General features: G+C 44.4%; 1 protein-coding gene across 1 annotated transcript in view; it reads right to left on the bottom strand.

Moving 5' to 3' along the window:
- Positions 1 to 3,456: 3,456 nt before the first annotated feature.
- Positions 3,457 to 24,926, bottom strand: part of LMOD1 (leiomodin 1) — a 59,591-nt gene continuing 38,121 nt past the window's right edge. Inside the window, exons 2-3 of the mRNA XM_072648212.1 lie at positions 8,237 to 9,670; positions 3,457 to 4,399 (exon numbers count right to left, since the gene is read on the bottom strand). Of these exons, the coding sequence (XP_072504313.1) occupies positions 4,373 to 4,399; positions 8,237 to 9,670 (1,461 nt within the window). The 3' untranslated portion in view covers positions 3,457 to 4,372. The remainder of the gene's footprint in view (positions 4,400 to 8,236; positions 9,671 to 24,926) is intronic.

Below are 24,926 nucleotides of genomic sequence, written 5' to 3'. Positions count from 1 at the left end.
CATCTCATCCTGCCATCCCTTTTTGCTTTTGCCTTCAATCTTTCCCAACAGCAGCTTCTCCAACGAGTTCAATGAGTCCCATCTTCTCATTATGTGGCTTAAGTATTTACACGTCAGCTTCAGTATTCGACCTTCCAGTAAACAGCCTGAATTAATTTCTTTAAGTATTAGTACTGACTAATTTGATCTCCTTGCTGTCCAAGGGACTCTTAAAAGTCTTCTTCATCACCAAATGCAGATGGTCTGAACTAGGGCAATGGTCACGTGAATGGAGCCACATAAGGAGAGATAAGAAAGGAAGACTGGGCAATGGACTGGCTACATGGGGTGAAAATGAAGCCAGGATGACTAGATAGATGACAGTGCCCTGAACAGCGATAGGGAACTTCAGAAGAGGGATGACAGATAAGATACTGAGTTGAAGAAGATAATTTTGTTGAATTTGATGTAGAAACTTGAAATATCTCCAGGATGTCTGGATTGAGATGTCCAAAAGGTATTGGCAGGACTACAGATTCTGAGAAAAGAATAGTGGATGGTGAGAGACCAGAGAACTGGCTGATAGGGGCAGAGGTGGGGCTGGTGCCCTCATAGGTGAATGACAGATGGACAGACAATGAGGGCACAAAGTCAGGAACTTGTCAGGAATGTCGGGGATATGGGGAGTGGAGCTCAGGCAGGATGTAGAGTAAGAAGATTTGGATGTACATCCAGGCTTGGACACTAAAAAACTGTGTGACCCAGAGCAGATCATGTGGTTTCTTTGAGTTTCAGTTTTCTCACCTGTAAAATGCGAATACTTGCCTTATTCACCCCATGGGATTCTGATGAGAACACTTTGAAAACCTAAAAGCACCATAGGAATGTGAATTATTAATTATGAGACGCTGAGCCCCCAGAAGAATGGATGTCTTTCCCTCCTCCCTGCATCACTTTAATGCTGTGCCTCAAGAATGTTAGTAATATCCTGGCCCCAGGAAGGGTCCCATGAGGGGAGGGGAATGCCTGGAAAGAATCCTTTATGAACTCCTCATATGAACTGACAACAGTTGGTCACCCTGGCACCAGCCTGTGGTGGGTCATGGATACAATTGGCCTCTAGAGGGAGCTAGAATTCTGCAGATTTGGTCTCTTGTACTCCCCTGTGTTGAGTGTTAGCTGGGAAAGAAGGTTGAAAACAGTGGCAGAGGGATGTATGAGGTTAGGAGCCTCTCCCTTTCCTTCTTTGTGTCTAGTCATTTACGTGTTGTCTCTATTAGAATGTAAGCTTTTTGAGGGTAAGGACTATTTTCGTTTTATCTTTGTATCCCTTATGCTTAGACCAATGCTAGCTGCATCTTAAGTGCTTAATAAATAAATGTTTGTTGACTGACTGGTCCCCAGGAGTAGAGACATCCCTAGGGTTAGGAGTGGGGGTCTGAGTCCAAGTTCATCACATGCTCCTCCCCTCTCCCACTCATCATATCCTTTCTCACAGTAATATTTTTATTCAGGTGAAATCAGGTCGAAATGAACATGGGATACCACTGAATGAAAAAGAAAGATCAGGAGAGGTTATCTGCCACCTGAGGTGGGTGAGCAAAGATCAGGATAGGGCAGTGCCATGTCTTTACTCTGTTGAAATTGAGTTGGATCAGCTGTATGCATAAGAGATGTCTCATTTCCTCCTTTTAGATGGCTAAGAGCTACCTCTTTCTGTCCTGTCTCCTGCCTCCTTTTGTCACTGCATAATTTCCTAGTTTTAGAAGCAGCATCAGGACTGAGGGGGTAAAGATCTTTGGACCTAACTGTGTGGGATCATCAGAGCTGGTGATCAGGTACCCCTGGTGGATACTCCAAGGCAGGCAGAAGCAGTACAGCAAAAGCATCCTACAAGGGGACCTGATAGCTTCTGGACAGATAACAGAATGGGTCTCTTTTTTCTCTTTTTGTATCCCTGGCTCTTAGCACAGTGCCTGGCACATTGTTGTTCTGTCATTTCAATTGTGTCCGACTTTTCATGACCACATTTTAGGATTTTCTTGGCAAAGATACTGGACTGGTTTGTCATTTTCTTTCTTCAGCTCATTTTTACAGATGAGGAAACTGAGGTAAACAGGGTTAAGTCACTTGCCCAGGGTCACACAGCTAGTGTCTGAGGCTGGATTTGAACTCTATGAAGATGAGTTTTCCTAATTCCAAGCCCAGTGTTCTATCCATTTCACCTCCTAGCTGCCCTGCCTGAAACATAGTAGGTGCTTAATGTTTTTTGACTGAGTGGCCTAAGGATGGTCCGTTCATTTGGGTTGGTTTGTATGGTGCCGAAAGTCTCCCAATGAGACTGTAAAAATATCTAGACTAGATTATCTAAACGTCTATCTAGACTAGAGGATTATTTTACTAGACACATACCAGAGCAGGGCTGAGTGGGACTGCTGGATCCTGATCAGGAGAGCAGCTACTGATACTGAGTAGGGAAAGAGACAATGTGGGGAGGACAAAGGTAGCTCCTTCCTATAGAGCTGTATCTCTTCAGTGGCCACCCTTGCTCTTTTCCTTGCCCAGAGGTCATTTCCTTGCTCTCTTGTGGCCTCTGCAGGAAATTGGCACAAGGCCCATGGTTAGGCAGAGAAATGGAATGAGTGTCTCTCCCTGAAAACGCCTAATATAGACATCTTGGGGAGCCCTGTTCTCCTCTCTGCCTCTCCCAATTGTCTGAGTGAGAACTCCTATCAATGCCTTCTACCCCTATCCCTTTGCCTATGGTGAGTGTAGAGAAAGTTGTGATGTTTCTGGGTGTTAAGTGCATAGGCCAGTGGGCAGCTTCCCTGAAAGGTTCCCCTCTGACTCTTCCTGTTAGTACTCCCCCCATCCATGGCTCCAACCACTGACAGCCTGATAGACTGGCAATCTGGCAAAGGTGTAAAAGGTACTTACTTGTCAATAGGGATGGAGACTGAGCCTGGGGTTTTATTGGTGTAGGGAACACCTGAAGAAGGAAGCCCACCTACCAGTGCAAGTTGGCCCCTTCTCTGCAGCGCTAGAGTGCACTGAGAGGTTAGGAGTCTTGCCCTAGGTCATATAGTCAGCATGAGTCAAAAGGAAAACTCATTTCTCTATCCACTATACCTCACTGTCTCTCAGGAAATTAATAAATATTGTTCAATTGAATTGCATTTACAAAGGGCCTCTGTTTTCTAGTAGAACATGGTGAGTTCTACCCTGGCTTAGGAAGCTTCCAGATGCCACTGTGGGCTGCCTCTCAGCCAGCTTCCTCCTTCCCTTCCACTTCCCCTTCCTCCCCCTCTAATCCTCTAGATAGGTTCAAATTTAGCTGTGTTTGGTGTGGGAGGGTTAGAGGAAATGCACAGTTAAAGGATTTCTTTCAAGGTGCTCAGGAGAAAGAAGAGGTGGAAACTCAAGGTGCTTTCAGTCACCTCTAAGTGCAATGACTGGATCCTGTGTGCAAGTACAATCTTAGGCAGCTAAAGGTTTGTATATATTATAAAATCTTATGGAAAAAACAGATACACAGCTATTCTATACAGTAGCTGGTAGATGTGAGGGAAATGTCTGCTGGTATCTGGTATGACCAACTGTCATTCTGGGTGTGCCCCCCTCTCATTCTTGCCCAGCAGCCCTCCCCTTTCCCCTTCCCCTCCATTACAACCCCTGAAAAGTTAATTCAGAACGCTACTGTTCCCACCACTTCCTTTCCAACAACCCAGGCACATTCCGGGAGCACTGGGGGCAGCTTGCTGCCTTCTTCCTGGATCCATAGATTTGGGGGTGGTTCCCAATCTCACTCTTCTCTCTTTCTGAAAAACCCCAAATTCCTCCCAATTATGTGCAGTCCAAACAAATATGATTCTGTTTGCCTTCTGTTCACCTCTACCCTTCCATACCAAGCCATCTCCCTTCTCCTGGCAGTACCACGTTCAGAGACCCACCAACCCCATCAACTGTGCCTCCTGGGCTCCTCGGACAGCCGAATCCCAGCCACAGGAGGAAACGGAGGAGTCCTGTGGTCCTTGCTGGATAGGTATCTCTCTAGCCACAGGTCTTCCATAGCTAGCTGGGAGCATGGCACTCAGGAAGAGTACCACCTTCTGAGTGTCACACTAGGTGGGCTCTTGTAGTCCAGAACTTTCCAGGGGAAAGAAAATCTTGGAGCATCTCAAAGGCAAGAAAAGAAAGGTGAAGTTAAAAGAAGGTGTCTTTCCTCAAATATGGCCTGGACTCTGTGGTCCTTGGCCTCTCTCCTGGGACTCCCTTCACAGAGTAGGTCCCTCCACAGCAGAAAGCTGAGGTTGGGGAAGGTCTGCATCATTCTGGGAGGCTTGGTCTGAGCACAGTTCTGGGATGGGCAGACAGTGTCCCCAGGCCCCTCGTCCTACTGAAGCAGTTTGGGCACTTCCACCTACATGAAAGGAAAAGCAAAAACAGTGTTACTGAAGGACTCTCAGCCCAGAGCTTCCTATGGTCATCTCGTGTACCTTTTGCTTCCAAGCATCATTGAACAACATATATGTAACTCTGACTCTTCTTCCTAAGGGAGAGGAAAGAAAGGAAATACCCACTTTCACATTGGGTAGTCCCTGACAGCAGAAAAACTTTTTTGGTATCTAAACTGAATCCTCCATGTATCCTTTGGATAATTCCTTAGGAAAAGAACTGAGATGTCTGAGTTAAAATCCTGGTTCTGTCATTTATCGGCCATACAGCAAATGACTTTCCCTCTGAGCCTCAGTGTCCCCATCTGCAAAGTAGAGATGATAATACTTGTACTACTTGCCTCGCAGGGCTGTGGTGAGGGTCAAACTACATAATAAGATACATAAGTTATTAGGGAGTTAAAAAGAGCAGACATATTACTCCTGCTTTCCCAAATCATTAAAATGCCATATTTTAAAATAATTCAAGTGAATCCTTTTTTTCTATCTTCTTTGTAAATAATGCCAGAAATTTGACACTTGGTCAGTCCTGTAATCACACAATCCAATATTCCGTGTCTGAGAGCAGCCCTGGGGATGATTTCTTGGATTCAATTAAGCAAATATTCATTGGGCACCTGTGGGGTACAGAGCACTAGACATGGTTAAGATCATAATGAAGGAGTTGGACCCAGTGGCCTCTGAGGTCCCTTCATTTTCGACATAAGGAAACTGAGGCCCAGGGAGATGAGACTTGCCTAGGGTCATACAAGTAGTGATCATCAGAGGTGGGATTCAAACCTAGGTCCTCTGTATGCAGACCTTACCTACTGTATCAGGCTGCTCGCTCCTGTCCTAGGTGGTGGGGAAAATACAAAGTTTAGCCAGGATACCATACTTTCTTTTCTGGAGCTTATGGGCCTATATTTATTCCCTTCTTGTCTCTGCCTTATAGAGTCCTCAGCATCCTTCGAGGCTCAGGGCCAGGACTGTCTCTTGTGAGAGGCCTTTCCTGATTCCTCTGCTTGCTCTCCTCCTGCGCTCCTCCTGGTGTTACTTTGTATCTTCTTGGTACTTGCTCATGTATCTACTGCACATTGTATGTCTCTAGTAGACAGGACTACTAGAGGGATTGTTTTTTTCTTGGTATCACCACCATTTGGCATAGTGTTTTGTAGCTAGGAAGGGCTTAGTGCTTATTGGATTTGCACAAGGGTTCTTAACCTGGGATCTGCGATCCATCCATCCATCCACACACACAAACATATATACATATGTACATAATACATACATATTGTGTGTACATACACAATATATACATATATATATACACACATACACAGAGATAACTGTTACAATGTAATTAACTTCCTCTGTAGTCTCATTCATTTAAAAAAGATTTTTAAGGGAGAGTCCATAGACTTCCCCAGACTGTGAAAGAGGTTCTTGAAACAAAAAAATGTGGAGAACCCCTGGCTTAGGAGGACCTCTAGAACACACAATAGCTGTAATATATGTGTACAAAGAGAGGGACAAATAAATTTCAAGATGAGGTCCTTGGAGTAAGTAATTAAGGAAGGCTTCATGGAGGTAGTGGCATCTGAGCTGAACCTTCAAGGACAGGCAGAAGGCAGAAGGTGGCATGGATTTCCTGTAAGACAGCTCATTCTTGTGATAGCCAGGTATATGACATTGTTAACATTCAGTGTGTGCTAAAGGGGAACCTTCTTCTCTTCACTTAGGATTACTGGCAGCCATCTCACTCCTTCAGAGTCTCACAGGTTCATGAACATATAGGTTCAGACCACTGCTACCGCCTAACAGGCCAGGCCTGTGAATCCTGTCCCCTGCCTAGATGGGCCTCCCAGGGAGGAAGGGCTTCTGCTGATAGATTGTACAAATAGATTGTACAATTTCACAGAGGCAAAGCTGACTCTTGGGAGTCATTTCCTTAAAGATCTCTCTCTCTCTCTCTCTCTCCTTCCCCTCTCTCTGTCTCTCTGTCTGTCTGTCTGTCTGTCTCTCTCTCTCTCTCTCTCTCACACACACACACACACACACACACACACACACACACACACACACACAATTTGAAGGCCAAAACATTGAAATTAGTTCTGATATTGCTGAAAAATACTCTCTCATCTCTGCTCACAACACTTGATTCCTGGCATCTGTAATGACCTTTGTCCTGCCTTCAGGGAGCACTTTTAGCTGCATCTCCCAAATGCCCTTGCCATGTACTATGGTGTATCACAGTTACTGCTTCATATGTCTAACTCTCCCTACTAGATTACTTGGCCCCTGTTTTATGGAAGAAAGGAACTGTTTCTTGTCTAAACCATGCATGGCACCGAGCATATAGCACAATTTAGCACAACTGTGAGGCAGCAAGGCTTCACGGGGAAAAAACTGGCCTCCCTGTAAGGAAGACTCTCCTGCCAATGACTCCACAAAACCCTCTGTGACTATTAGTTGAACAACTGCACCACATCTGATCTGGTAAAGAGAATTTTCTCTTGGGGAGTTCCCAGGCCAGTGAAACCACAGAGCCAGACTACCCCCACTTAAATTATTCAGAGCATTGCTTTTGCACACAGTAAATGCTTAATAATGTTTGTTGCCTTTGACTTCCTCACTTCAGCTCAAACACTGATCAACAGGGGAGCATTGACCCACTCCATTTCCAGCCTGAGATGGTTTGCCTCTCCTTAGGTAGCCCATGCCCCCCAGAGGCTCTTCATACTTAGTTCAGAGACCTGATTGGTTTAGCTCCTTGTAGCTCAGAACCCCCGAGCTCAAGCCATCTACCAATCTCAACATCTGGAGCACAGATTATAGGCTTGTGCCATTACAGTACCAATTTTTTCATAGTAGAAAGTGGAGCTCACACCTGATTCCCCTCAGCTCAGGAATTGATTCCATTTTTAAGTGGATAAATGAAAAGACAGATGCCCTGCCTCTCCTAAAGCCAGTGGTCCACAGTCATTACAGCTTATTCCCCAGATGGTTTAGTACTTAAATACAGGATCAGAGCGTTTGACAATCTGTACCAGCCTGGTCTCTCAGCTAGATCAAAAAGTTCATGAGGATAGACATGCTATATCTTATACTTCTACCCTCCACAGTACGCACCACAGCAATGATTTGTTTATTGATCAGTGCCTGTTCTTGGTCTGAAAAATGTCAAGAGACTTGGCTAATCCTGAGAAGGAAAACCCAAATGACAAATCCTTAAAGGACAGGAGATTATCATGGGGAAGAGAAAGTTAAGAAGATGTTTAGTGATGGTTTTCAAGTCAATAAAGGGAAAGATTATTAGGCAGAGACTAAGTCTCTCTGTCTCTGTTTCTCTCCCTCTCTCTGTTCTCTCTTCTCTCTCTTTCTGTCTTTTTTCTTTGCCCTCTCTCTCCTATGTTCTCTCCCTCCCTCTCTCTCCCCCCCTCTTCCTCCTCTTCCTCCTTCTCCTCTCCCTTTCTCTCTCTTCCTTCCTCTCCTCCCTCTCCTCTGTCTCTGTCTCTCTCCCTCTCTATCTCTCCTCTCTCTCCTCCATCTCCTCTCTGTCTCTCTGTCTCCCTCAGTGTTTCTGTTCTGTCTTTATATCTATCATCTTTTGGATATGGCTTAAGCATGGCCTGGTAAGAGGATGAACTAGATAACCTCTCAAAAGTCCCTTTGAAGCCCTAGGAATCTGTTTATTCAATAGTTCTGAAGGTCCTGAATTATCTCCTCAGAATTCCTCAGAATCAGAGATAGTCTGATTCTTTCTCTGCCTCTCCTCATACCTGCCCATAGCCCTCTCTTATCCCGCCCCTTCTACGTGCCTTCTTGAGCTGCTTGAGGTTGCTGGAACGTATGGCAGCTAGCAGTTGGTCCCGGGAGTTCTTCTCTTGTGCTGGAAGGACCTTATCTCCCATCTTCCTTTGGGTGGCTGGAGAAAGGGAATTCCTCAGGTTCTCTGGCAAGAGGGGTGGAGCCAGGGGAGGCGGGGGTGGGGGTGGGGCCGCAGGAGCGCCACCCTTTTGCGGGGAGTTCTTCGGGGAGGGCTTTGGGGAGGGCTGCGGTGATGGTTTAGGGGAGCCTTTGGGCAGGGTCCCAGTCTTGGGCACTGTCAGCTGGTCCTTCTTCTCCCCACCCCCACCCTGTGCCTGCTTCTGCTCCTGCAGCCTCTTCTGCCTCTGTTTGTCCATATTTCGGCTTAGTAGATTGGTGACAGTCATCCGGGGCCCTGCCAGCTCAAAGTGATAGCCCAGCTTGAGCAGTGTGGTGTTCTCCTTAAGGAGCTTAGCGATCTCCATTTCAGTCTTGCCCCCGCAGATGTGTCTTTGATTATGGAAGCGAAGCTCCGTCAGTGTGTTGTTCTGGAGCAGAGCCCGGAAAATGGCGAGGATGCCTTTGCCTGTGATGTGATTCGAGTCCAGATTGACGCTGGTAATGGTCTTATTGGCCTTGAGCATGATAGCGATGGCAAAAGCCACGTGGTCATCCGCCCGAGTGTTGGCTAAGGCGAACACCTTGACCACAGTGTTGAATTCCAGGGCCTCAGTGAATTTGACCAGAATCTCATTTGTGATGCAGTCTGAGTTGTTGACGTTTACCTCTGTCATCTCCGGATCATTGTTCTTCACCTTTTCCAGAGGTTCATCAAATATGCTCGGGGCTGCTTCTTCTTCTGCCTTAGCTGGAGTCTCTGGGGCCTTGGGAGGGCTACTGGGAGTGGGCTTCTCCGACTCTGAGGCTTCAACATTCTTGGCCTTGGTATCACCCTTGGGCTCCTTTGGGGTGGTGGGTTCCCCCTTCTTAACTCTTCCATCTTCCTTTTTGGCCTCCTCTTTGCCTCTCTCTGTCTTCACTTTCTCTTCCTCCTTTTTCTTCTCTGCCTCACTCTTGTCCTCTCCCTTCTTCTCCTTATCTCTGTTCACACTTCTGTTCTTTTCGATTCCTTTCTTCTCATCCTCTTTCTTTACTGCCACGGTCTTTTCTTCCCCTTTCCCCTCCTTTCCTGTCTCTTTCTTGTCCACAGCAGCCTTGACCCTGCCCTTGTCTATACCCCTCAGGATTTTGTCATCCTTGAGCTTCCCTTTGCTTTTGCCATCTGCCTCGTCTTTCTCTCTTTGTTGGCTTATCTTTGGCCCGTCCTTCTTTTGCTCTTTTCCCAGCTCCGAGTCCCGTTTGGAACTAAGGGCTTTTTTCCCCGAATCTCTGCCCCTCTCATCTCCATTCTTGGCATCTGTCTTGGTCTCCACTTGCCTGCTTTCCTAAAGAGAATTCAGAAAGAAAAACAAAAATAAACATGAATAATAGCTAGATTGAGGGGGTGCTGAGTGATGGGGCACAGAGTGGGTATCCTAAACATGGCTTTCAAGTCTTTAAATAGGTTTTATGTAGGGTGATCAGCCATTTTTTTGTTCTTTGTTGAGGGTTCTACAGTTTAAGTTTCAACAGAAGGAGCAGCTATAATGAAGAATTTCCAGAGTTAATAATAGCTCACCTGCCTGTGGTATAGAAGGATAGCAGTGTGGAACAGCGGGTCTAAAGATCTGGCCTTGGATTCTGAAAGACCTGGCTTAAAGTCCCTCTGATACATACTGGTTGTTTCACTCTGGACAAGTCACTTAATCTCTCATTGCTGGCACATAGAGTGCCAGGTTTGAAGTCGGGAAGACTTATCTTCCTGAGTTCAGATCTAGCCTTAGATGCTTACTAGCAGTGTGACCCTGGGCAAGTCACTTAACTCTGTTTGGTTTAGTTTCCTCATCTATAACATGAGCCAGCAAAGAAAATGATAAACCACTCCAGTAACTTTGCCAAGAAAACCCCAAATGTGGTCACAAAGAGTTGGACATGACTGAAATGACTGAACCCTGCTCTAGGCAAATTTGTAAGACTATAAATTGCAGATAGTGATGACCTACATTGGTAGAGGAAGTTTCCTCATTTGGCATTTCCCTGCAGTAATGAAATCACAAGTCCAATACCCATCCCTATGCCTATAACATTAAGGTTTGTGGAACCCATTCTAAACAATGATTCAGTAAGGGAGATAATAAAAATATTATCCTCTTCCTGCTGTTGTTTAAGTATGTCCTACTCTTCATGACTGTGGACTATGCTGCCCATGGGTGTTCTTGGCAAAGATGCTGGAGTAGCTTGCCATTTCCTTCTCTAGTATGTCCCCATTTTACAGATGAGGAACTGAGGCATATAAGGGTTAAGTGACTTGCCCAGGGTCACATAGCTGGTAAGTGCCTGAGGCCAGATTTGAACTCAAGTCTTCCTAGTTCCAGATCTGAGCCACCTAGCTGCCTCTTCATTTTACACGTGAGGAAATTGGAATTCAAAGAATTTTAAAAACTTGTCCATGGTCACCAAATAATAGGTGTTGGAGCTGGGATTTAAATTCAAGTCTCCAAACTCAAAATCCAGTGTTCTTATTGTAAAATGAATAAACAAAGGTGGCTCCTCTCCTAGAGAAGATGGCCTTGTCTCTCTTTCATAATTCTGAGTCAGTCTTGCTGAGGGAGGGAAGGGAAATGAGTGAAAATGTACTCTGGAGGGCTTTGTAAGCTCTTGGGTCCAGGTTTCTGTGAATTTCATCTTGGCTAGTAGAATTACCTAAATATAATATGGGATGGCACCCAAACAAATCAATTTCCACCAGGCTGAAAAAATTGTACTAAGCAATAACTGTAGAGTCCTAGGTTTCACAGAATCATCAGATTTGACAGTGGCCATTTAGTCAAACTCATACCCGAATAAGAATCTACTCTATGACATACACAGAAAGTGGTTACCCATGAAGACCTCCAATTAGAGACAACCTACTACCTTTCAAAGTGACCAGTTCTTCTTTTGGTTAGCTCTAACTGTTCAGAAGTATTTTCTTTTTTTTTTTAATTAATTTAATATTTCATTTCCCTCCAGTTACATGTAAAAACAATTTTTCACATTCATTTTTAAAATTTTGAATTCCAAATTCTCTCCCTGTCTCCCTCCCCACCCACGACCCCATTGAGAAGGCAAGCAATCGTATATGTATAGTCATACAAAACCAGGAAGTAGTTTTTGCATCACACCTATGTAAGGGATGGGTTCACGTCGGTAGGGTCCAAGTTCTTCAAGTATAGCTTGAATATAGAAGATGGGTTGCTGAGGATCCATGGGTTGGCACCAGACAGGGAAGGTTGTGCGTGCTCAAAGTACTGGGTTTTCATTGGCCAGTCTCCCATTACACTTTTATTCTCTTCTTTTTAACTTCTATCACTTGCTACAGTTTTGTCCTCTGGGGCTAAAGAAAAGATATTTAATCTCTTCCATGTAGTTTCATCTCCCTAGCTAAGTCTTCCCTTCTATGGGCTGAAAATTCCTAGTATCATCAACCAGTCCTCATAAGAAATGAACTGGAAGCCATGATTAGAGACCATGGTTGCAAGTAATAGGAGAGGTAAATTTGGTCTCTGACTGTTGCACCAGGGGGACCTGTTGGTCATTTCTCCCTCTACAATGGGACCAAAGTGATACCATGGGCATTAGTGTTCTTTTCTTTTGGGGCAATCAGGATTAAGTGACTTGCCTGGGGTCCCACAGCTAGTAAGTGTCTGAGGCTGGATTTGAACTCATGTCCTCCTGACTCCAGGGCTACAAAGAGTCTCAAGATGTATTCCTCAATCACTGGAGGATCCCCTACTGTTAAATCTGGAGGGGACCTTACAGTCCAACTCCCTCATTAGAGATGAGAAAAAAGGCTGAGAGAGTGATCTGATTTATCCAAGAAAACATATGTAATAAGTGCTGTAGCAGGGACTCAAACTCAAAGCCACTAGGGAGCTTTGGAGTGGGGCTGGAGTCTGGAAGAACTCAGTGCAAATATGACCTCAGACACTTGCCAGAAGTATGACCTTGGGTAAATCACTTAACCTGGTTTGCCTCAAAATGGGGATAATAGCATGGGGATAATAAAAAATTATTATTAAATATATATTTACTAAATAATTAATAGTATCTTATATAATAATATAATTAATAATTATTCTAAAATTATTACAAAATAAATAATAATAAAATGGGGATAATAACAGCACCAAGGGTTGTTGTGAGGATCAAGAGAGATCATATTTATAAATCTGCTTGGTGCTGTAAGAGCTTTAGTAAATTGTTGTTTCCTTATTTCCTTCTGATCATTTTTCATTCATTGTACCTTGTGGCCTCTCTGTTAAGAGAACTTCCTCTGCTACTTAATTGCTTTCAAATCCTTCCTTTTCAAGCGCTTGCACTTAGAGTGAGGAGGAGCTGGGTTCAAATCCTGCCTCTGACACTTACCAGCTAGTCGAGCTTATATGACCCCTACTTGCCTTATCTGTAAAATGGAATAACTACTTGCATTGATTACCTCAGAGAATTGTGAGGAAAGTGCTTAAGATTAAAGATTAAAGTGTCATAGAACCATGTTATTATTAATAAACAAATTAGAAGATCCTCTGCCCCAGAGCTTACGTTTCTTTTCCCTTCTACCTTACATGGTCTCAACTACATTTAGTTGTCCTGGGAGAATCCCACCAAGGGTACCCCTAGTCCCTTCAGAGTGTCAGAGGGTGACAAGGGACAGGAGGTTCCTTGGGGACAAGGCTTAGCATAGTCCTTAGCTCCCAGGACCCTCCCCCAAAGTAGGTCTTGCTGTGTATGGCTGAGACTCAGAAGCCTGAAGGGGAGGGAGGAGTGAGGGGCATTCCAAGGCCATGCCTCACCACACTCAGTGCCCTTTAACTGTCCACTGTGATTCAAGCTAGGGAGCCAAGAACTTTCTTTGCTAAATAAACTCAGGTCAAGTCCCTGATGGCATATTTGTGGTGCAGGTACAAAATGTTTCCATAGAACCAGCCCGGCCACTCTGTTCTCTCTGTGGAGGACTTTGGGGCTGGATGAACTGGATGGAATCTGAGGCAAGGGTTCTATTGCTATCTCATTCATCCTTCTCCTTCCCTTCTCCCATCATCTGCTCTTGACCAGATCTTCTCAGGTCATTAGAACCATATATACTCTAGTCTTCCTACAGATCTTTGGGGAAGGAGGCATCACCCACATTCTCAGGTGCCTCTCCCCACACGGGGCTCTGACTCCAGACTCAGATTCATCTTATATGGAGCAGTAAGAGAGATTGCTTTATCATATGGATTGGACTCTGTGTAGCCCCAAGGGAACTGAAACTGTCCCCGCAGCAGATTGCATGAAGTACCACTCCCTAGGTATCAACAGCTTAGCTTTTCAGGAGACTTAAGAGTTTTATTCCCAGGTTCTGTAGGCACTGGCATCATCTATGCTGGCAGCTGGTCCCCTGTATCTTTGGTACTGATGAATGCTTGTGTATCCAAAGTCTCTTACATTTTTCTCTATATAGTGTCATGAATTCGCCGAGGTGTCTGATGGGTAGGCTAACCTCCAGAGAGCAAGTGAGGCCCAGGTCCAGCAGACCTGGTCCCTGGGAAGTCTTCTGAGAGTCCAAGCCCTGAGTGCTTCATCTGGAAATGTGCCAGTTATCTCATAGGTCATAGGGAATCCCCTGAGGCATAAAGGGTAGGGAAGTGGACGCATTATGGTCTTAGACCTTTACTTTGGGGAAATTTATAACCTACATACTGGCTTTGACTCGTCCCAAGCCCCAGAGCCAAAACTAGGTATTCAGATGCTCAGCCCCAGGGCCCTGTTGGTTACTATTGAGTTACTTAATAATGGGGCAGCTACATGGTGCAGTGCATAGAGTTTGGGACCAAGAGTCAGGAAGACCTGAGTTCAAATATTACCTCAGACACTTACTAGCTGTGTGACCTTAGGCAAGTTACTTAATCTTCTTTGTCTCAGTTTCCTCATCTGTAAAATGAGCTGAAGAAGGGAATGGCAAATCACTCCAGTATCTTTGCCAAAAAGCAAACAAACCCCCACGTGGAGTCATAAAAGGTCAGACACGATTGAACAACAACTTAACGAATCACAGAATCTGAGAGTTGGAAGGGACCTCAGCATCCGTCCAGTCCAATCCATATGATCTTTTTTTAAATTTAGTATTTTATTTTTCCCCAGTTATATGTAAAAACAATTTTTAATGTTCCTTTTTTAAACTTTCAGTTCCAAATTCTCTCCATCCCTCCCTTTTCACCCCCCCAGTGAGAAGACCAGCAAGTTGATATAGGTTATACATGTGCAGTCATGCCAAACTTTTTCCATATTCATCATCCCATCCAAATGATAAAGGGATCCCTCTTACTGATAACTGAGAGAGGCAGCCTCAGCGTCCAGGAGTGCTAGGTTCAAGTTCTGCCTCTAATTGTACTGGCTGTGTAGCCGAGGCAAGTCACATAACCACTATTTGTATAGTGCTTTGAAGTTTCCAATGTACTTTATGCTGTTATCTCCTTTGATCCTCACAGCAACCCTGGGTGGGGGCTATTTTTAACCTCCATTTTACAGAAGAGGAATCTGAGGCAGGCAGACGTTAAGTAACTTGCCCAGGGTCACACAGCTAGTTAAGTGTCTGAGGCAGGATTCGAACTTGGGTCTTCCTTACTCCAGGCCCTGTGCTCTATCCTCTATACCACCCAGCTACTTTCTAAAACTCTAATCTAACTCAGAGAAGATGCCAGTCTGCATTGGTAGAGGAGATTTCTTCACCTGTAAGTTCTCCATCCCTATGAAATCATACATCCAGGCCCTATCTCCTATGTGATGTTTATATAGCACTGTAAGGTTTACAAAGTACTTACACATAAACCTGTGTATTTTCTGACCTTTTAGTTTTAAAGCAAAGGTACTTGTCCCCGATGCCCACTCCCAGAACACCAACTGCTCATGGGGCTGCCCAGGTGTGACCCAACATGAGGAATAGATTAGGTGGCCTCCTCCCCCTCCCTTTCACTGCATCTCTTCCTGAACACAGTGCCCTTGGTCCATTCTTTCCCCTTCCACCCCTCCATGCACACATAAAGAGCAACCCTTGGCAGGTTTCCTGCCCTGCCCTTCCTGTGACTATGGCTGCCTTCCATGTCAGCTCCATCTTGGCCTACAGTCCTGGATTTCCCCCTCACAGCGAGATCAAACTTGGTCTCTTTAGGCACCACCAGGCTCATGTTTTGGTATCCCCTTCCCTTGCTTCTCATCCCCACACCCAGACCAGGACTTTTCCTCCCCCCTTACACATGACCTTCCTCAAACTCCACACCTCTACCTTGATTTGACTCAGAGAATCAAGAGTTAAAAAGGCCTTCGTACATCATCTAATCCAACCCTTCCCCAAAGAATAAACCTTTTCTCGGCATCTCCCTAGTCCCTCCTCAGGTCATTCACCCTTACCTAGTATCTACTAACCCCCTCATTATGAACCTTGGATGATGCCAAGAATTCTTCAGACCCCACTTTGAGGGCCCTACTGGATGGCCCCATCCATGTATCTGTTACAGTGAAGCCCAACCAGACCTTTAAAAAGACTCTAATGAAAACCAGGTTGGTGGTAGGGAGGGCTGGGAAAGGGGAGAGGTGGCCAATTAATCTGCTGTTTCCTCCAAATAGTTTGGAATGAGTGGGGCTCAGGCTCGTTGCAGCTTGCAGCTTGCAGTCCTCAGAATTTCTCAGACATTACCTTAAAAGGAGAAGGAGATCAAATCCCTCCCAGGGCTGGGATCTCAGTGTTCAGAGCTGCTGAGCTCTTTTGGGTACAAACCAGAGCTGACTCCCATATGCCTCTCTACAAAGGAACACCAAGCCCTCTGTTTGACCCCCTTATTCTGAGATTGGTGGCTAAGTATTTCCCAGATGCCTCCAGAGGCTAATTTATCTGATCTCTAGACCAGGCTCCATTCAGCCTTAACTGCTGTGTAGTAAAAGGGATTTAGGTTAGACATGAGGCAGAACTTCTCAAGGGTGGTAAACCCAGAGACAAATGACAAGCAGAGAGCAACATCTCTTTCCTTGGGGAAACATCTTTAGGAATAGAAACCACGCCCACAAGTGACTGAAAAGTCCTTTGTGGAGGAAGATGGATGGAAAAGATGGTATCAAAAGTGCTCTGGGAAGCCTATGAGAATATTACAAAGACTGAAGGATGAGAACCAGAGGTAAGGAATAACACCCCTGATCACAGGGCCTGGAATGTTATAGCAGGCTCTTAATACATTTCTGTTGAATTGAATTGCCGTGATCCTAGGTGGTACCATGGATAGACCACCTGGGCCTACAGTGAGGAAGACCCAAGTTCAAATCCAGCTTCAGACACTTCCTAACTTTGTGACCTTGGGCAAGGTAATTCTCCTCTGTTTGCCTCAGTTTCCTCATTGATACGCTGAGGATGATAATAACAGCCCTTACACCTTCCGGGGTTGTTGTGAAAAGCAAATGAGATATTTGTAAAATGCTTACTTAGCACAGGGTCTGGCACATAGTAAGTACCATATAAATATTATCGATTGTTGTTGTTGTTACCTCCCAGGGTGGTTGTAAGGGTCAAATGGAATAATATTTATGAAGGCACATAGCGCTTAGCTGGCACATAGTAGGTGCTATATCAATTTTCTCTATTATTATTGTCCTATGAACTGAATTGAATTGAACTGAATTCAGTTGAATCTCTCCCACAGTTCTCCCACTGTCTCTCCTGGTCACATAATGAAGCTGAAGGGTGCCTGTCCCCTGGATTTATTTATGTCTGTTAGCTGACTTCTTTCTATGGGGCCAGAAGAACAGAGCGCAATGTCTCTTCCCTCTTTTCGCGGACCTTTATATGTTACCTCCTCTAGGAAGTACTCCCCGATTACACAGAAGGGGAAAGGGGAAAATCTCACTATCATTACACCTCACTCCTTGTTTTTAGAAAGGGGGAGAAGAAAATAAAGGCAGTTTTCTGAATCTCTACACTCGGGGAACTTTCTGGATCTCCACAACACTATGTTCCACTTTAAGGATGCCAGTTCCTTCCTCAAACAGAATGAATGGCTTATGGAAAAGAAGCTGGACTCAGAGTCAGAGGACCTGGGTTCGAGTTCCTACTCAGGACCCTGTGCAACTTTTTCACCTTTGTAAGCCTCAGTTTTCTCATATATAAAATGAGACATTTGGAATAAATGATTTCTAAGGGTCCCTTAGGTTCCCAGAAGTCTTTGAGTCTCTCCCACACTTTCCTTTCTAAAAACCCAGTTAACTGAAGGAGAAACTATGTGTCTCCTAGCATAACTCAGGCTTGGTATGACTTTGGTGCCAGAGGATAAGACTGGGTCTTAACAAAGAAAGGCATGTGGAGCAAATGGGCTGAAGTCTCAGCAGGCAGTATAATGGTTAGATGCTAGAAAGTTTCTTAACAGCGTGGGCTGCAAAATTCTGGAATCCCTTTCTTTCTTTTGAAGAGTTTTCCAAAGAAGGCAGGACTCCTCCCCATGCCACATGGACTTGGGATGTGATAGTGCCTTCAGGGGAATGGATGAAATGACAATCCTCCCCACTGTTGCCAGAATCCAGACCAGGGAAATTCCACTTTCCTCCCCATCCCTCCCAACCAGGATGGATTAGCTGTGAATAGTGGATAGTAATTGTCAATAGTTAAAGCCAAATGGGCTGGTTACTAGGCCAAGACCAACACCCAACACGTAATTGGTCCATGATTTTTGCTGCTGCCCATCCTAGGCTTCATGGTGATACCCCCTAAACCAGGAATGGGGAACCTGCGGCCTCAGGGCTACATGTGGCCTTCTAGCTCCTTAGGTACAGCTTTTCAACTGAGTCCAAGTTTTATTGAACAAATCCTTTGATTAAGGGGATTTGCCTTATAAAGTTTGGATTCAGTCAAAGGGCCACACTTGAGGATGTAGAGGGCCACATGTGGCCTTGAGGCTGCCGGGTCACCACTCCTGCTAAACCATTGTCCTGAGCGGACAAATGTATCCTCAGGATGATCTCTGAGCTCATAGCAAAGACTTCTGGGAGTCCTGCCCTGTTTTTGACTGAGTTTCTCTGTCTGGGCATTGGTGCCCTCCTTTGTCTGGGGGTTCTAAGCTTCCTTCCCTAAGGGGAATGGAGGTTGCTGTGTTCCAAGGACTGAGAGTTCCTTAAAAGATCTTGTTGTAACTGGTGCCCTGGCTCCTGTTTCTCCTGGATCAGGATGATTATTCACAAGGAAAGCACCATTGGAATGTGTGGTATCTTCTTCCTAAATCCTCCCTGTCCTATCTCCCAACATACACACACACACACACACACACACACACACACACACACACACACACACACACAGACACACACACACACACACACACACACACACACACCACTACCACCAGTATTACCACACACTACCTCATCTCCTGAAAATGACATCTAAAATCCCACCTATTTTCCCTAAAGGGAGATCCATATCCCAGGTGTGAATAGCATTCATTCCCCATCTCCCAGCTCAGCCTGTCCTTCAAGTCCCAGTCCCTGACCCTGCTTCCCACTCAGCCACCTGGTGGCCTCTTGGCCTCTGGTGCTGCAGCTGTTCCAGAGTAAGTTGTCTGTCTTCAGGAGAATCTAGGGGCTGAGCCTGCTGCCAGAGTCACCTGCTATCTCTAGGGAGCAGCTCCATTTTAGGGTTGGTGTGAAGGGCAAGATAAACTGGCAATACACATCCACCAGACCTGGGGCCCAGCAGTGGCCAACTCTGAGACTTTGGGGGAGAAGACCATGAATGGCTAAATTCACTGGATTTTAGAATAATCGATTAAGAACTGGGAAGAAACATAAAAAGTCAGCTAGCCTCATCCTCTCATTTTGCACATGGGGAAACAGCTCCAAGGCATCAGTCTAGTTTTCTGTCTCTAACCCAGAGTGTTTTTTGGTTTTTTTTTTTTACCAGGATATAGCATCCTTTGGAGACTTCTCCAGGAGGGGAGATTCTCCACTGGGCAATGGGGGGGCATGAATTAAATGATGTTCAAAGTGTCTTTGATGCCTGAGGAGGGATAACAGCCCATTACCTCCCATAGCAGTAAATAAGTACAATGAAACAGGGAACCACAGGAATCAGTGACCTGGACAGAAGGACCAGGCCTCATGGCAGAGCTTTTGGGGAAAAGACCTCTTACGAGAGCAACTGGTAGTGTCACTGGGAAAGGCCAGCCCCTAGCCATTCATCAGGTACCAGGAAAATGACCAAATGTCCTCTAGAAGGGTTTTAATTCAGCCAATCTCATTTTCTCTCTTTTTCTTAAGAGCATCATCAGGGGTTTAGGGTTTTTTTTGGGGGGGGGTTGTTTGTTTTGTTTTCTATTTTCCCATGGTAGTCCCTGCCTCCAAAACTAGATTGCCCCAATTCACCAAAAATAATGAGGTTATCTCTTAACCCCATTCACATTCATGAGGTTCCTTCCTTGTGAGAAGTCTCCAATGATTATGAAGACTTAAAGATTGACTAAAACTTTCTCCTCACTCATGACATTTAAAGGGGCTTGTCTCCTTTGTGGATTCACTGGGATGTGAAGGTCTGAGTTCTTACCAATTTCTGGTTGTGGAAGTTAATTCTAAAAGATTTCTTCTTAAGAATATGACTTAGCTTTCCTTTGGAAGCTGTCTACCAGTAAACCAGAGACTATTCCATGTAAATATCTTGCCCTCTGCCCTGCTACTGCTCCCCCCTCCCCACCAGGAATGGATCTGACACCTAGAGACTATGCCTTACCTCCCAGGGTAATGAATACACTCATTAGAACTATACTGATTGCTGGGTGAGAGGGGAGTGAAAACTCACCTCAGTCTACCATATCTAGTCAGCCCTTACCAGGCTACACTTCCCATGCAGTCATCTACCGGGACACGAGGGCTTGCCCTGCATGGGCAGCTTGTTACATGAAATGCTACCATGTGCAGACTCCACCCTGTCCCTCATACTTCTTGCCCTGGGAACAATAAAGCAGTAAAGCCACTGCTGCCAGACAGTCTATTGCTCTGTGGCTCTATCTGTAACCCTTGTGATTGTAACCCAAAACTCCCTTCCCTGGCTACCACCACCCTTATCTGTGTCTGTATCTGCCTATTAAAGTGGGGGGCAGGGACTGTTTCCAAGAGACAGCATACAATATTGGATGGAATGCCAGACTCAGAGTTAGGAAGTCCTGGATTTGTATCTTACTTGTGATACTTAACTACCTGCATGAACTTGGGCAAGACTTTTTAAGCCTCAGTTTCCTCATCTGTAAATTGAATCTGTAAATTGACTCGATGACATCTAACATCCCTTCCAGTACTAAATCTATTATCCTATGTCTTTGTCTTATATCCTATGTCTTATAATTATAACATTATAACAGAAGGTATTTGATAAATGCCTACTAAATGAATGACAATAGGTCATTCTGTAGTGACTTAGAGTCTTCTATGAAAGGAGCAATTATTGGCATTGTGGATAGGGCGCTGGTCCTGGAGTCAGGAAGACCAGAGTTCAAATCCAGCCTCAAATACTTCTTATCCATGTGACTCTGGGCAGTTAGCCTCTCTGTTTCAGTTTCTTCAACTGTAAAATGGGGATAAAAATAGCACCTTCCTCCCACAGTTGTGAGGATTGAAGGAGATGATATTTATAATGCACTTATCAAGTTCCTGGCACATAGTAGTTACTTAATAGATGCTCGTTCCTTTACCTCAAGAATTGCCGGAATCTAGACCCTTTTCCCATTACCTCCAGTAGGACAGTCTCCCTTGGGACTGTTCAACTTGCCTGTTTCTCCAGTCATTTCTTCAACCAAATGACCCGCCAAATGCTTAGTTGGTAGCTCAGCTCTGGGGCAGATAGGTGTCCCATTGGAGAGAGCAATGGCCCCAGAGTCAGGAAAACCTGAGTTCAAATCAGTTCTCAGACACTTACTAACTGTGTGGCCCTGGACAAATCATTTAACTTCTGTCTGCTCAATTTCCCCATCTGTAAAACGGGGATCAGAATAGCACCCACAGCTCCTAGGGTTGTTGTAAAGATCAAATGAGATAATAATTGTAAACTGCTTTACAAACCTTAAAGCACTTAAATAAATGCCAGCTATAATAATTCGTTATTATCCCATGAGTTCAGAGTGGCTACTCCCATGTCCCAAAGACACTTTTCCAGCCAACAGGATCGACTTGGTCTTGGCCCCAGTCTCAATGTCAGCTTCCCTAATAAGGTCATTCCCAAGCTAAGAGGCCCTTTTCTTGACCAATTCCTGGCCCGAGGTGCCATGACTCTCGCTCTGGCAATGACCAGAGTCCCTGGGACACAGGCCTCAAGTGTCTGCCAACATTCCCCTTTTCCTCTCCCCCAAACCTCCAGGCTTTTCCCAGTGATCCCTGAACCTCAACACACAATGAGTGTCTCTACTCCTGCTTATAAGAAGCTCAAATTACCCTGACAAGGGCTACACCATCCACCCCAACATATGTCCCCAAACCCATCCATTCATCTCCCTTGTCCTGAATGGATTAGACATAGGTAAGTACAGTTGATGGTGACAGTCCTAGTAGGTTGCAAAGAAATCGTGGTCATGAAGATGAGGAAGCATTTCCTCAGACGACAGCAGCCTGTCTTCCCTGAACTTCCCCGAACTCTGGAAATAAGCTAGGTCAGGCATTCCCTCTCTCTTGCATGGTTTCTATATTGTCTGACATCATGTCTAAGGGTAAACAATAGCACTTTCTGTTCATGTGCACTCATGCACAAATACACACACACAGGCTGTTAACTCTGATTTGCTCTCTTAAATTCTGCTTTGATGAGACTAATGATGAAATGAATCTCATTCCTTGAGCTCACATCATTTGATTCTGTTGAAAGAGAACTCTACTTTGCCTAGCAATCTAGATAAGGCAGAATGATGAGTAAATATCTGTTGTTGATAATGAAATATGTTCAGTGGCAAAGGGAAGTCAGACTTGAATTAAACACTGGCTTGTGATAACTTACATACAACAGTACATCAGAAGGTAACTAACTTTCTCACCACAACAGACATGTGTGTGTGCACATGCATGCACATATACACACATGTACACATTGCATGTAAGCAATACACCTATGCATATACATGTGCTTGGAATGGAGTGAAGGTGGCTCTAAATAACAAACCCAGGAAGATCCAGGTATGAGCTTTAGCTTGTGGCTTTCCCACACCTAGATAGAGGTCAGAGAATTAGAGTTAAGAACTGAAAGGGACTTTAAATCATCAAATCCAACCTCTCCATCTTACAGATGAGGAAACTGAGGCCCAGAAATGTTAAGTGACTTGCCCAAGGAAACTCAACTAAGTGTCTGTGGTAGGATTGAACCAAGGTCTTCTTGACTCCAAATCTAGTGTTCTATCCCGTAGTTCATGCTGCCTCTTAGGGGTGAGGGATAATACCTGACCCATTTTGGGAGCTGGGTAATTCAATAGATCTGTGATCTCATCCATGTGGCATGATCTTCCTCTACTGTGCAAAAATCATGGAATCTGAAGAGCTAGAAGAGACCTCAGAGGCAAACCAGACCCGAAAAAGCATCTCTAAATACTCAGTTAGTGGTTATCCAGCCTTTGCTTAAGACTTCCACTTCCAAGGGGAGCTCATTATGCATTGAGGCACCCTCTTTCACTTCTTGGGTACCCCTAGCCCTTAGGAAGTTTTTTTCCTCAAATCAAACCTAAATCTGTCTCTTACTTCCACCTGATGTTCCTAGTTTTTCTTTGAGGAGCTAAATAGAATAAACTTCATCCCTCTTCCATCTAAGGCCCCTCAGATACTTTAGACTGTTCTCCCTAAATCTTCTCTGGCCTAAATATTCCCTGTTCCTCCAATCAATTACCATATGACAAGATCTCAAGGCTCTTCACTATCATAGCTTCCCTCTTTCTGACTGATTTGTCAACATTTTAACTAAAATATGGCACCCAATATGTGAACACAGTACTCTAGATGTGACTTGACCAATGGCGCTATCCTCTCCCTAATCCTGGGCAATCTTCTCTAAATGTACCCTGAAATCACGTTAGCCTATATTTTTTTTACCACATCATACTCTTGAATTTATGAAGGTTTCTATGCATTAAACTCCTAGATGTTTCTTGAATGAACTACTATTTAACCTCTTTCATCTTATACTTATAAAATTGATTTCTTGAACTCCAAGGGAAGACTTCACATTTACATTTCTTACATTTCATCTTATATGTCCTCTCAAACCTGAGATCTTTCAAGGATGAACTATAGCTTGACCAGACCGCTTCCATTTTGCACTTCAGCTGATTTTTAAAAAACTCAAACCTATCAGGATCTTTTAGAATTCTGACTCTTTCATCCAGTGTGTTAACTATCCCTCCCAACTTTGCATCAATAAGTGTGCCATCTATTGTTTTATCCAAGTCACTCATAAAAACATGAAATAATGTAAGTCCAATCACAGATGGCTGGGGCACTTCCTTAAAGAGTTTATTCCAATGTGACATCAAACCATTAATGATAACCATGGACTTTAGCCATTCATATCAGTTTGGAATCCACTTAAGAGTATTATTAGTTAAATCATACCACTTCTCCACAAGGATATCATGGAAGACTTTGTCAAATGCTTCATTAAAATCCAGGTAAACTATATATGTCATTAGCATTTGCCTAACCTATCAATTAAGTAACCCTATCAACAGAAGGAAAGAAAGTATCTGGCATGGCCTGTCACCAATGAATCTCCGTGTGCTCTTTGTAAATTTTCTAGATGTTCATTAACCATCTCTTCAATATACTTTATAATTTTGTCAAAGATTGAAGCCAATTTCATTGACTTATAGTTTTTAGACTCCATTCTTCTCCCTTCTTTCAAAACTGGGGTAGCATTTACCTGCCTGTAATCCTTACCATGATCTTTTAGCGCTGAGGTCATGTGATAGATAATTTGTCCACCAGATGGTGCTATACTCAAACTGCCAGCCCAAGGATCTTGTCAAGGCCTCTCTGACGTATGTGCAGGAGATCCTTCCTAGTGTGAAAGCCGCTATCCTCCTCCCTCTCTTCCTCTCACCTTCCTTTCTTCCCTCCCTCCCCCCAAGTTACTCTGGCAGTGGTCCAATCATATCTACTAGTTCCTTCAATATCCCCATTTCATCAGAACCTGGTGGCTTGAACTCATAAAGGGCATCTAGGTGCCTTCTTATTTTCTCACTTTTCTTGGTCATCAGTTCCCCAGGAGCTGTTTTTGTTCTGTTTCCAACCTTAAAGGTCATTTTCCTGGCAGAAGGAGAAAATAGAAGCAAAATAAAGACTATGTAGAATTCAAAGTGAAAAGGACCTTAGAGGCTAATATCTAGTTCAACCTCCTTATTTTACAGAAGACCTGGATTCAAATCCTGCCCCAGACATTTCCAAGTCATTTTAGGGTTAGTCTCTCAGTTTCCTTATCTGTAAAATGTGGCTTAAAATAACATCTATTTTCTAAGGTTGTAGTGAGGATCTTGCAAACCTTAAAGCTAGCTATTACTGGAGCAAGGTAGAAACCATGATAGGATAGGTCCA

The sequence above is a fragment of the Notamacropus eugenii genome, chromosome 2 (assembly GCF_028372415.1).
Source record: "Notamacropus eugenii isolate mMacEug1 chromosome 2, mMacEug1.pri_v2, whole genome shotgun sequence".
NCBI lineage: Eukaryota > Metazoa > Chordata > Mammalia > Diprotodontia > Macropodidae > Notamacropus > Notamacropus eugenii.
Note: the sequence above shows the minus strand (reverse complement) of the source record. Positions and strands in the feature narration are given on the sequence as shown.